This window comes from Elephas maximus, chromosome 6 (assembly GCF_024166365.1).
Source record: "Elephas maximus indicus isolate mEleMax1 chromosome 6, mEleMax1 primary haplotype, whole genome shotgun sequence".
NCBI lineage: Eukaryota > Metazoa > Chordata > Mammalia > Proboscidea > Elephantidae > Elephas > Elephas maximus.
In genome coordinates, this window is record NC_064824.1 from 108171319 (window position 1) to 108184196 (window position 12878).

At 37.9% G+C, this 12878-nt stretch overlaps 1 protein-coding gene across 43 annotated transcripts in view; it reads left to right on the top strand.

Annotated features, from left to right (window-relative positions):
• Nucleotides 1-7308, top strand: part of MAP2 (microtubule associated protein 2) — a 288976-nt gene extending 281668 nt beyond the window's left edge. For all 43 annotated transcript variants that reach the window (XM_049888022.1, XM_049888038.1, XM_049888039.1 and 40 more), the window contains 2 exons: nt 3121-3233; nt 3454-7308. In XM_049888022.1, coding sequence (XP_049743979.1) covers nt 3121-3233; nt 3454-3669 — 329 coding nt within the window. In that variant the 3' untranslated portion in view covers nt 3670-7308. The remainder of the gene's footprint in view (nt 1-3120; nt 3234-3453) is intronic.
• The last annotated feature ends 5570 nt before the right edge of the window (nt 7309-12878 follow it).

Here is a 12878-nt window from a genome sequence, read left to right on the forward strand (position 1 = left end):
TTGTGCTTAAGAAATGCTGAACAAATTTATTTATCTGATGAATTTCTCAGATCCTTCATTAGGTCAATGAGCATTGTAAATCCTTTGTAGAATGCAACGTTTCCAAAACTTATTTGACCATGAATCCCTTTTGTTTTTCCAGACTAGGACCAGTGCTTTAAAGTAGAATTCGTATTCATACTTGTGGCGTGTGATTTCCCCCTTTAAACTGTAATTCTAACATAGTATGAGTCATCTTTCTGAGTATCATATTTTTTTTTGCTAAATTTCACCTTTATAGATATGTAATCATAGAAAACTGTCAAATTTATAATTTTCTTAATATTTTTAAACTATTTATATATACCATTAATTTACAGAGGACAAGAGGAAAGCAATTGGTTTTAACCATCTATGCTTAGCATCATAGCATATAAATCAGGTGGAAGGTTATTTGCATTAATCATTATCTCAAATGTAATTAAAAAAAATAAGGTGTAAGAACAATTGAGTCCCATAAGACCTCTGACAAAGAAAGATTATTAGGAAGAATTTATTAGTTGAAAAACACAGGTAGGTTAAGACAAGTTTCAAAACTAAAAAATCTGCTGGAAACATGTCTAGAAATTAGGCTTCACTTTGGACCAGGGATGTTCATAGAGCAATTCAAGGCGTTAGAAATACCGTATATGGAATCCTCATTACTAGTCCCCAAATTGCTGTCATAGAATTACCTGTCATTTATAAGACAATAGGGACTGGTCTCATGCTGTGTGTCTTCATAATTCCCCTGTCTATAACTCAAATCTACAAACACTTGGTTGACCTTGCATTGTCCTATCAATAAAAAAAAAAAAAAAATTTTCATGACTAAAATATTTTGTCATAGTGCCTATTTTCTTCCAGAATACAAGAGAAAGTGCCAGATTCTTTAATTCCAAGGAGGATGTATACAATTAGTCAAATTTGCCTGGGGACTGGGTTCACAAAAAAAAAAAAAAAAAAAAATCTTATGTAGGAAAGGAAACATTCTGTCATGATTTACTTATTGGTCATAAAAGACTGTTGGCATTGACTCCCACCTATTACTAAATCTAGCTCCTGTGTAATAGCTGAATCAGATGACTAAATTCGTAAAGAAATGCTAGCACAATGATCCTTGACAATGGCAAGCTTTTCACAAAGCTACTTAGAAATGTGGAACATCTAAAGAGAAACTAAAGGAAACAACCCAATACCTGGAGGCACAAATTGAAATGTTTGCACTTTTCAACTTTACTTCAGGACTTACGAAGCTCGATAAAAATTATCATTTTTCATAATTGCTGTTCCTAGTGGGTGCCACAGTTCCTTAGAACCAAAGGCATATATCTCTAAATTCAAACATGCTTTGCTGATAGTTGCATAGGAATTTCTAGTAAGGCCTCAACAGAAATAGCCTTCTCAAGCTTCCCTTTCTGAATATATTTTGGGTCACTATTACATTATTGCTTTTTTTTCTCTCAAAAGACAGTTCAAGAAAATTTAACCAACTTATATTTTTTATATTGGTACGACATATAATCATAAAAGAAAGCCCGAGAAGGCTACTACAATAAATAAATAAATAAATAAATAAATAAAATCCCAAGGAAATTGATCTCATCTGGTTAGAAACCCAGCATCCTCATTTAATAAATACATTTAGTGAATCATTATGAATCATGCTAATTCTATCACAGCCAACGAGTGAGACAGGTAAAATATTGGAAGAATAATACTCCCTACAATGAGGTGTATTTTGAGGGGAGGACAACTACATACATCCTGTAAACATGAGCTAAAGAACATCATGCACATCCTGATTCGGGAGAAGAATTATTAGATGTTTCTTCAAAATGTAATCCAATAAAACCATATAACTTAAGTGGACCCAAGGCCAAGCAATTGGGTGTTAATATAAATGTCTAGGTATTCCATGGGAAAAAATACCACAAGGCTTAAAAGAGCTATGAAGCCTTAACAGACCTTTGTCTTTGGTCTGCATCAAGGATCCAAAATTGAAAAATTTTTCCCGTGTTTCCATAGAGTCCCTCATATTTTTCCCAAATGGAAATTCCCAGAAAAATGCAATGGTAGTATAGGGTCATTATCATTCACCACTGGACTTCCAAAAGAAGGCACGCTGCCACAACCAAATTGCTCATGCAAGTGAGAGCAAATCTCTTAGTTGAAGACAAGATAGATTAAAAAAAAAAAGAAGAAGTCTAATCTAGCATCTTTCCAGGTCAAAGACATCAGCAGGTACTTAGAAGTGGTTGTTGACAGGCCAAAGGACAAAAAAACCTACTCAGTGTAGAACAACTCCTGCATTTGAAGCCTGAGAAAGGGAAGACCACACTGAAATGTGGCACATAGCACCCTCATCAAACAGCAGATCTTCGAGTTTCAGGCTAGTTAGCGTTTGGAAACGTGGCACAGTCAAAACCCTATCTCAATGTTATCAGATTGAAATCAGTGTCAGATTTGTCCTATGACATTTGAAACAAGAACAAAGATCTCCTAAGATTCTCTCCCTTTCACTCCATTTGCTAATTAAAATGGTGTGCTCTTAGAGCTAACTAGTTATAAACACCTTAGCTCCTGACTCATTCCATCAGTCAAGCTGTCATTGATGAGCACTTACAAATGAACATATCACCCATCTGCAGCCTAAAATGTCTTTGAACAATGACCTTTTACCACGAAGAAGAATAAAAAAAGAGGCTCATATCAATGTAATTTGCTCCCTTAGGCATAAGAGACTAAATGTTCCAATTTCTAGAAAGGATGCAATAGGGTATTTTCATTGTGTCATTTTAGAGTGTTTTGTTATACTGATGAGAAACCCTTCCTGATTTCTTAGGTTAGACATGGGTAAAGGAGAAAGGTATTCACATATAAAGCAATCCACATAATAGTATAAGAAGGATGCCATTATCTTGACTGGTCTAGGCGAATAGAAACTCTAAAAGATTCCTTTCATATCTATGATCGGAGGGATAGTAAAGCTGATTGAGTTTGTGTTTTGGTGTGGTGTATCATTTCTGGGAAATGGTCACCACAAATATTTCACCTTAGTCAAGTATTTAGCAATTTAAACCTTTCTCCTCTCATACATAGGTGGTGGGCGTGTGAAAATCGAGAGTGTAAAACTGGATTTCAAAGAAAAGGCCCAAGCTAAAGTCGGTTCACTGGACAATGCTCACCATGTCCCTGGAGGCGGTAATGTCAAGGTAAGCAACAAGGTCATGAGCCAATCTTGTCTTTTCTTTGAATCCTTCTGAAATACTCTTCATCAAAATGAGTCCCAGATTGAAGGCCAAGACACATAGGAAATGGGGGGTGACAGAGCTGCATAGAAGTCACATTAACATCTGCTCTGGGATATAAAGAAAGAGCTGGGGGCTAGTTCTGATGCTTGAGTTAACGAGGATTGATGCTTATCTTGAACAGATTGACAGCCAGAAATTGAACTTCAGAGAGCATGCAAAGGCCCGTGTGGACCATGGGGCTGAGATCATTACGCAGTCCCCAGGCAGATCCAGTGTGGCATCACCCCGACGACTCAGCAACGTCTCCTCTTCTGGAAGCATCAACCTGCTCGAATCCCCTCAGCTTGCCACTTTGGCTGAGGATGTCACTGCTGCACTCGCTAAGCAGGGCTTGTGAATATTTCTCATTTAGCATTGAAGTCATAATATTTAGGCATGAGCTCTTGGCAGGAGTGGGCTCTGAGCAGGTGTTATACTCGTTCTTTACAAACCATAAAATAAATAATCTTATCCCCAAACTGTAGTAATTGTTACAATTTTATAAAAAAAAAAAAAAATGAATAGAATATGCAGAAATTGACCTGATTTCCATTTGCAACAGGAAGACACTGGCTTTACATGGGTACAATCAGATAATTATTTTTGCTCTGCTCTGTTTTGCATGGAGTATTATGATTTTAAAAGTTGCATTTTTATCTTTCATGTGCCTGAAGGCTATCCATTACATCCTGAAGGGCCTTGTTAAAATCCATGCTGCTCATTTCACTGTTCTGTTTATGGGTGAAAAAATAAAAGCCACCCACTGTAACTTATTACAGGTTAAATTAAACCATGAAGTCTGATTGTAGGAAGGGAAGAGCATGTAAGAAATAACCAGTTTTTTAAAAGTGTTATTTTGTATAAATGGGAAGAAAGATTCAATTAAGTTATTAACATTTGGGACCTGGATAATTATATCAGAGTATAAGTGAATCCAATAAATTATTTAACTAATTAAAAAATAGTTACAAAGCATTTGAGCGGTTTTTGAGAAAGTGGCGTGAAAGTGCATCTCTTAGGATTAAAGCACTTTCATTATGATGGACTTGTGTCTGATTAGAATGTCAGGTGATCGGCTAGATTTGTGTCCACACTACCAGTTTCATACCCCCTTCCATCTGTTTGATACAGTATTATATATATAAATATATATATATTTCTCTGTGGCCATTTGTGATACTTCCTCATATACTTGAATATTATACTTCTTTATTCACAGTATCTGTGTCTCCTGCACCCTTTGGTGTTGCAATTTTAGGTCTGTGAAAGTAGATGTTAGCAGGGTTCTTTCCCTACTTAAAAAAAAAAAAAAAGACAAACATTTTAGCATGAAGTTGCTTCCTGTAACAACTCAAAGATGTAACCCTGTTTTAGTGCCAGATACAAGTCTATCCTGTGATGCTAGGAAAATGTATTTTTCTTTACTTTCACCAACATGGAGTTTGTGGGGGTGGGTCCCGTTATACATAAAAGGGTCTACAGATTGTTGGTTTAAGATATGACTTTCTTTCATTTTTCATCACAGAATAGTTTGGGTTTTATTCCTATAATGATTCATGAAACAGACTTCTTAAGATTTCTTCTTCTTTTTTTTTTTTTTCATTTGCTAAAGTTGAAACAAACAGTGAAAGATTAGGGACATGCTATCCCATTCTTTCAAATAGTATCTGTTTATTAAATTCTCTGGTAGAACATGTTTGACTTCCTCACCCAAAATAAGATCTCTTGATCAGGAAGAAAAAATACAGTATTTTGTGAAGCTATAGCTACAAAACATTTGAGATGCAGATATCTGAATCAATTTTTTCAGAATTCCAACATTACACTCTGTAAAGGAACACAATGTGACTTCATAGTATTTACCAGTAGATAATACTGTTCTGACCTTGGGTACAGTCTAGAAATCATAAATCAGTTAATTAGTTCCTCTCAAAAAGCATTCATCTCAGACTCAAACAAGCAATGACATAGTCAATGACCTCAATAGGGCAATGAGCCGCAGGGCTGGATGGACACTTTTTAGTATTTTTCTGTCCTTTTTCTTGCTCAGGGCTGGTAGACTGAATCTGACTGAACAGTGAAAGGCAGATGGTCAGATAGGCATTTGATCTCTCTGAGCCAAATCGATTCCCAAATATAAAGGGGTAAAGGATGAGCATGGCCTGAGGCAATGAGGAGGTATAGGGGCATCTAAGACAAAAGCCAAGAGATGTAGAGACAGGGAGAAATGGGTGCCATTTTGTGCCCCATCGGATACTGCATCCAATGAGATTGCCACAAGAGAAACCCTAGGAGCAGACCAACACCATTAATTCTCAACTCAGAGGCTTTACACACGTGACCACATCTTAAGCCATTTATAAATCAGTTATTTTATAGGACAGGCAAAAACATGGAAACTGTCAAGTAAAACTATGGATGTTCTGCCTTGTAATTGCTGTGAGTTTTGATTTGACCAATCCAGGTAATTTCTTAGCTTGCCTTGAAATGTACCAGAAAATAGAAGAAGAAAAAATAGTTGTGTGGAGACTTGTGGTATTTTCTTACATGCTTTGATATGTGTTAGATAGTCATTAAGGTTCTCTGAAAAGAAGTTAACAGCTGGTTAGAACTGTTTTAACCTGTAAAACAAGTAATTTTTTTTTAACCTGGTTTAATTTTTTTTATATATATAAAGAAGTGAACACACTCAAAATATTAAAACTCAGTTTCTTAAAATACATGTCCAAAATCAAGTTTATATTAACCACTAAGTTGTTAGATCTGGCATTAAAAAATATATTTCTGATCATAGCAAAGTTATCATAATGAATAAATGCCCTTGCTTTATATGGAATTGGGATGCATTTGCACTGATTATTTACGCTGGTGAAAAAAAAGAGAAACCCACAGGCTGAATGTCTTCTTATGGGTGTGGAGCCCGTCTTGCCTTCACTCTCAAGATAACGACTCAAATTAAGCTTCTTGAGCACCACTTTTGTGGGAACACACATGCGCTGATCTAGGAATTAAAACTTCATAGTTTCAATTCTAGATCTACCAATGCCAGGTTCTCTTTGGCTTGAGCCTTTGAGACCCTGTTTAATAATACAAAAGTAATCCAGAGGTGTAAAGAGTTAAAAGGCCAATTTCTCCACTGAACTCTCTCTCTGGGTCACCTGCAACTAAGAATTGGTACCTTACAAGGATGCAGGAAAGATCCAGGTTCTTGATGAGTTTCAAGGCCATGTTCATTTAGGAACCAACTCTCTCTGGATTCACCTGCTGAATTCCAGCAGGGTGATGGGCCAAAATCCCACCCAGGAAAAAGACACCTGTGTAGTATCAGGTAGGTATGGCTGAAGAGAGAACATTTAAAATGGGGGAATGTGCTGATTGTGGCCGACCTTCTCCATACACTCACACAGTCATACAGCAGGAAGTGGGATCATTAGCCAAATATAACATCATGTCAGTGTTATTGAAGAAATAGAATGTGGTTGATCCTATCATAGCTGGAAATAGTTTTTCTCCTATTTCTCATTCCACATAAAAGAGGAAAAGAAACTATTCACAGTCTAAGTAGCAAAAACTTTATATTTGCTTGGGAAAGGTAAATTCTAGGCTTTCCTTCAAAGATTGATGTGCTAAAATCAGCATCGAGTTTGTATTTTTGCACCTAGGATTTTTGTGCCGGGTGTGCATGTTGAGGTCAAGTCCCTCTGCAGGAAAAAGATTATTTTCAAACTCAGAAAACGTCAATCATAAAAATCTACTTCAACTTTAGCAAAAAGAAAAAAAAAAATCAACAAAAAGTATACTCTGTATGCTGGGATTCCAAGGTTCCAACACGCCGCTACAAACCTGTGGGGGGTTTCTTTCTTCTGGAATTCTAAAGCCTGTTACCATAGAAAGGCATTTCTTCAATGGCTGGTTATAGTTAGTTCATGTTTTTCAATCAAATTTGCAAATGTATTTGTTGCTGTATAGTGATTGTTTTGCAAAATAAAATTGCTTGTCACCTAACTGCCAGTCTCAGGTTGTTCGTTCTTCTCTGGAAAACAAAATATGTATGTGTGTGTGTCTACATATATATCACCTATACACACATATATACACACACAAACACATATATATACATACATGTGTGTATACATATATGTGTGTATATAACAAAGGAATTATTTGATCCAACCAAAGAAAAATTGTGAAGAGAAGGCTATTAACATCTGCTGAATTACTACTATGTGTCAGGCCCTATACTAGGTGATTTTATATTAGTTCATCTAATAAATAATGGGAGCCCTGGTGGCACAGTGGTTAAGAACTCAACTGCTAACCAAAAAGTCAGCAGTTCAAATCCACTGCTCCTTGAAAACCCTGTAGGGCAGTTCTGCTCTGTCTTGTGGGGTCGTTATGAGCCAGAATCAACATGATGGCAACGGTTTTTCTTGATGGTGGTGGTGGTGTAATAAATAATGAGAAGATACCTAAGTGGTTCAAACAGTTTGCGCTTGATTGCTAACCTAAAGGTTGGCGATCTGAACTCACCCAGCAGTACTGCAGAAGAAAAGTCCTGGCAATGTGTTTCCATTAAGATTTACAACCCTATGGAGCAATTCTACTCTGTAACACATGAGATCACCATGAGTCAGAATGGACTCAATGACAGTTAACAACAACAGTAAATAAGGGAACTTGTTTTGATTCTAACATAACCACATTGCAGGATGCTATCTTTTGCAAATGACAGAAACCCAAATCAAATTTGGCTTAATTAAGCATAAATGTGAATTTATTGACTCAAGCAACAACTAGACCAGAACATCTGTGTCAGGTGTAGCTGTATCCCAGTGCTCAAAAGATGTCATCAGGAATCCTTCCTTTTCCAGCTCTTAGATCTGCATTATCTATGTTTTCTTTATTTTCAGGCAGACACCCTTTTCATGATGGTCACCAGAAGATCCAGATTTCACAACCTACCAAAAAAAGCCTGTTTCCCAACAGCTCTAGCCAAAATGCAGGGCCTGAAAACCATCCAACTGACTTGGATCACTTGCCTACTTGTGCTGATCGGCCAGCCTTAGGTCACATACCCAACTCTACCACAAGTGGTTGGGGTAGGCGATGAGTAAAGGGGGAAGTGTCCTTATCTGAACTTCATTAACTAACACTGAGAAAGAAATGTTTCCTGCAAAGTAAACTTGGGCTGCTAGATGCTGGACAGGCCAGAAAATCCAGTGTCCTCTACATCCACACACCCTATTCTCTGTATTCATCCTCTCTCTCCTTGCTGCTCAGCGTATTCAGGTTTCACCTGAGAACTTGTTAGAAATGCAGATTCTCAGGTCCCACCCAACAACAAATTCTAAGATTCCCCTAGGAGATTCACATGTACCTTAAAGTTTGAGAAGCACTGCATCTTAACCAATCCCTGAGAATGTGCTCAGAGAAAAAAAACTCCAGTGCAACCCTCTAACATACAAATAAATTATTCCTAAGACTTTCTGGGACATCACTAACTCTGATATCAGACAGTTTAGTTACCAAGTAACAGGAACTTATGACTTCTGGAAGAAACACTTTCGTATGGAAAGTTTTCCAGCCCTCAGATCATGCCAACTCAGCTAAAACCTTCTCTTACCAAGGTACGTATCATCACACCCCGTTCAATCTTCCTTTGCTAGTAATGCAGATTTGGTACTAGCCTAAATCATTAGGAATCATCTTTAATATTTATTTTTTTAATTAGCACCCATGCTGTCCCTGAAGGAAGAGTCTGTAAACCACAAGGGATTGACCATTTATTTGTCCAGTAGCATAAACAACAATAACATTCTTGATTCAACCAAGGAAGAATTCACTTGCTGTCTCAGGCTGGGTTCTCTAGAGACACAAAACCAGTGAAGCATATATATAGAGAGAGAGAGAAATTTGTATCAAGGAAGTGGTTCACGTAGCTGTAGAGACTGGCAAGTCCCAAGTCCGTGGGTCAGGCATTAGGCTGGAGGCTTCTCCGCACTCACATAGCTGCAGGGGTTAATGAACCCAAGATCAGCAGATCAGATGGCTGGTTGCTAGCTCACAACCTACAGAGGCTGACAGTCCAGCATCAGCAGGTAAGATGGCAGGCTGCTGGCTCAAGTTCCAAGAACTGGAGGTCAGATGATGACGAGCTGAATGCAGGATCCAGAGCAGAGCAAAAGCCAGTGAGCTTTGCCAGAAAGTCTGTATATATTGAATGTAGGCCACAACCTCAAAGAAAATCCCTTTTGACTGATTGCCTTAAGATGTGGTGCTTGATAAGCTGTGATCCAAATAATTTAGGGCTACAATGTCATCTCTATCGAAAGAACACAATCCAGCAAATGAAAATTATTTCAAAACACTAAGAACATTCAGTCCCTCACTTTCTTCTTGAGCATGGTGAAACAACATAGAAATATTATTTTAAGCCCCTTTTTATCTCGCGTGCCTTTCCATCACAAATAAACCACAGCTGCTCCCACCTCTCTTTCTCTACATCCTTTTAAAGTCCCCTCCTATTCTTGGGCTGAAGTAAGAGAACTGTGGCCTCAGATGTGCTTTGTTTGGTCTGTGCAGTGTTTTCAAATTCAAGAAATTTCACTCTCCCTCCCCTTAAAGACCTGGATTTTAATCATCTTTTGAAAAGTTGAAAAATTTGGCAACACCAGCCTGTATTCTCTCTTGGTTACAATTGGCTAGTGCTTAGCAGTGGGTACCTTTGGGGAAAGGGTCTGTGCCTTCCTCTCCCCACAATGCTCACTGTGCCTGTTAATTGCTCCCAGCCCACTCTGTTCACTTTCACTCATTACTGTGGGATCAAGAGCTTGCAACCCCTGACCGAGACCCACTTCTCTTTCTCTCCTCAATTTTCTCTTGATTCTGTGAAGCAAAAGTTTAAAAGAAGTCCCTTGTCCTAGAGGAGAGTTGGGGAAGGAAAAAATGCAAGTTGGTTAGGTCAGATCAAAATTTTCAGGGATTCTGGGTAGCCTAGGAACACCAATAGGTTAATATTTTCTCCCTTGTATTAAGAAAAAGAGAGAGAAACAAGTTTTAAGCCTTTATATTTTTATATTTCTATTTTGTAAGCATTTATTTTTATTTCACAGTAACAACTGGTAATTCTCACATCCTTGATAAATACATTTAAGATTCTGCTTCCCCCCATCTATCATTAAATCAGAGGTGAGGTGCAGCAGAGTTTGTTTCTTTGTTTCCTCACCCTGTCATAAATAAAGATCTCATTGTCAAATGAGAAATGACAAAAACTATCATCCTACTCAGGTGGCATGGATTTAAAGAATATTTGCCCATTACTTTCAGGAATAAAAGAAAGGCAGAGAGAAAAAATGCTCTAGTCAAGCCAGTGAGATGTTCTTAAACCCAGGACTGATCCTCATCTAGTGTACACCTTATGCAGCTGAATAAATTATTAAAATATTAAAAGAGGTGATTGGAACTTGAACCAGGGCAGTTGCAGTGAGGATCTGGAGGAGAGACTAAGCTTAAGACGCTGTTGAAATAAAAGTGATAGAACTTAGAGACCATGAGGATATGAGCTGGTTAATAGAGAAGAGGGAATCAACTTGAGTTTTGTAAACTGAGTAACCAAGTAGATGATAACGCTATGATGAAAGGTGAAGTAGGCAGGTAGAGAAGATGAAGTGTCAGGACTATCCATGAGGAAATTTCAAGAAAGTTATTAACCCTTGTCTGAGTCTTAGAATTGGAATCATGGCCAAAGATGGATATATGAATATTATCCCAGGCTCTAGATGGTCCCAAGTCAGGTGGAGTAAATAACAGGAAGAAAAGTGACTAGCCATAATCATCTCTACCCCAACCATATTGATCATTAATGAGTACTGCTAAAACTAAAAAAAAAAAAACAAAAAACTAGGATCTTTAAAATAGGAAAGAGGCCTATTTACTGGGTACAGTGCACAAAACAGGAAATAATAGCAAAAACTTGTAACTCTCACCACTCATCCCAGTACATGATCTTCTCCAAGTGTAAGAATTGCCTTTTAGGATGAATCTAGTTGACAATGAATGCAATGTCAGTGACCACTCCAGGAACATGACTTGACTATGCTTGACCCCTGAAGATGCTTGTTTTAGGGATAGTAAGAGGAGCTTAGTTTGAAAACATCATCTGAGCCAATAGGATGCACCCATGTTGGTGCAGTCATTTTATACCAAGATCCTTTTACATTGCCACAAGTGCTTGCTCTTAGTTGGTCTAGTCCCCCCAAGATTTTTACATACGTCTGAAGTGGGGAGAGAGTCTTTTTTTTCTAATTGCTTTATTTGTTCTTGACATCTACTCATTAAGCACCATGTATTTTGTTTAGGGATAAAATATTGAGCAGTCAGAAATCGTAGTCTTAAAGTCAAGTCAGAAAAGACCAGTGCAAAGCTATTAATTTTGCTGCTACCATGATACAGCATGTTTGTCCTCCATTTCTTATTTGCCAATGCTCATAATCTGAAACTGAACTTTGAACCATTCCTAACATCAATGATAGATTCTGGAGGATGGACAAGCTCATTCAGAGTGGGTTTACAAGAGTTAAAAATGCCAAAATGAAACTTACAGTAGGTCCTATATTTAAAGGACAGGCAGAGGAAAAGGGAGGTGATCAGAAAAACTGAGGACCAGGTTTTGAAGGATGGTACTAGGAAAAAATGTCACAGAAGCCACACACGAGAGTCAGTGTAGCAGAGGGTTAAAAGCTGCAGAGAGTCTGCCAAAAGTGAGAAGTGAGAAACCGTTGAGTTTTAGAATAGATTATTCAATGATTTAGCAGAACAATGGTGGATGCTGAACATAGAACAAGGTAATGAGTTTCCTTGCGCTGTACGTGTTCTTCATTTCATTTATAAATGACCTAGGGCAAATTGCATAACTGAGGCATTTGCAAAAATAAAAAATCTTCACCAGCTCCAAAAGTTCACTCTGAAATGAATTTTCCCCACTCATAGCTTAGGGAACCTTGAATATAAATGTCTTCTTCTTGAAACACCTTTCATCCTGGGCATACAACGTTGGTACTCATCATCAATGGTGAAAAGGTCTCTCTGCACTGCCACATTTCACCCAATTGCTTCCACTCCCACTCCCATTGCTATTTTTGAAAGCCAGTTTCCTGGTTATCTAGTGCTGCTATAACAGAAATACCACAAGTGGGTAGCTTTAACAAACAGAAGTTTATTTCCTCACTGTTTAGGGGGCTAGGAGTCAAAATTCAGAATGTCGTCTCTAGGGGAAGGCTTTCTCTCTCTATTGGCTCTGGGGGAAGATCCTTGTCTCTTTTGAGTGTCTGCTCCTGTGGGATCTTCACGTGGCTTGGCATCTCTTTCCCCCATCTCTGCTTCTCTGGTTTGTTTGTTCAATTTCTTTTATATCTCAAAAGAGATTGACTTAAGACACACCCTACACTAATCCTGTCTTACTAACATAACAACAACAACAACAACAAAATCCATTCCCAAATGGAATTATAACCACAGGCATAGAGGTTAAGATTTACAACACATGTTTTGGGAGGACACAGTTCAGCC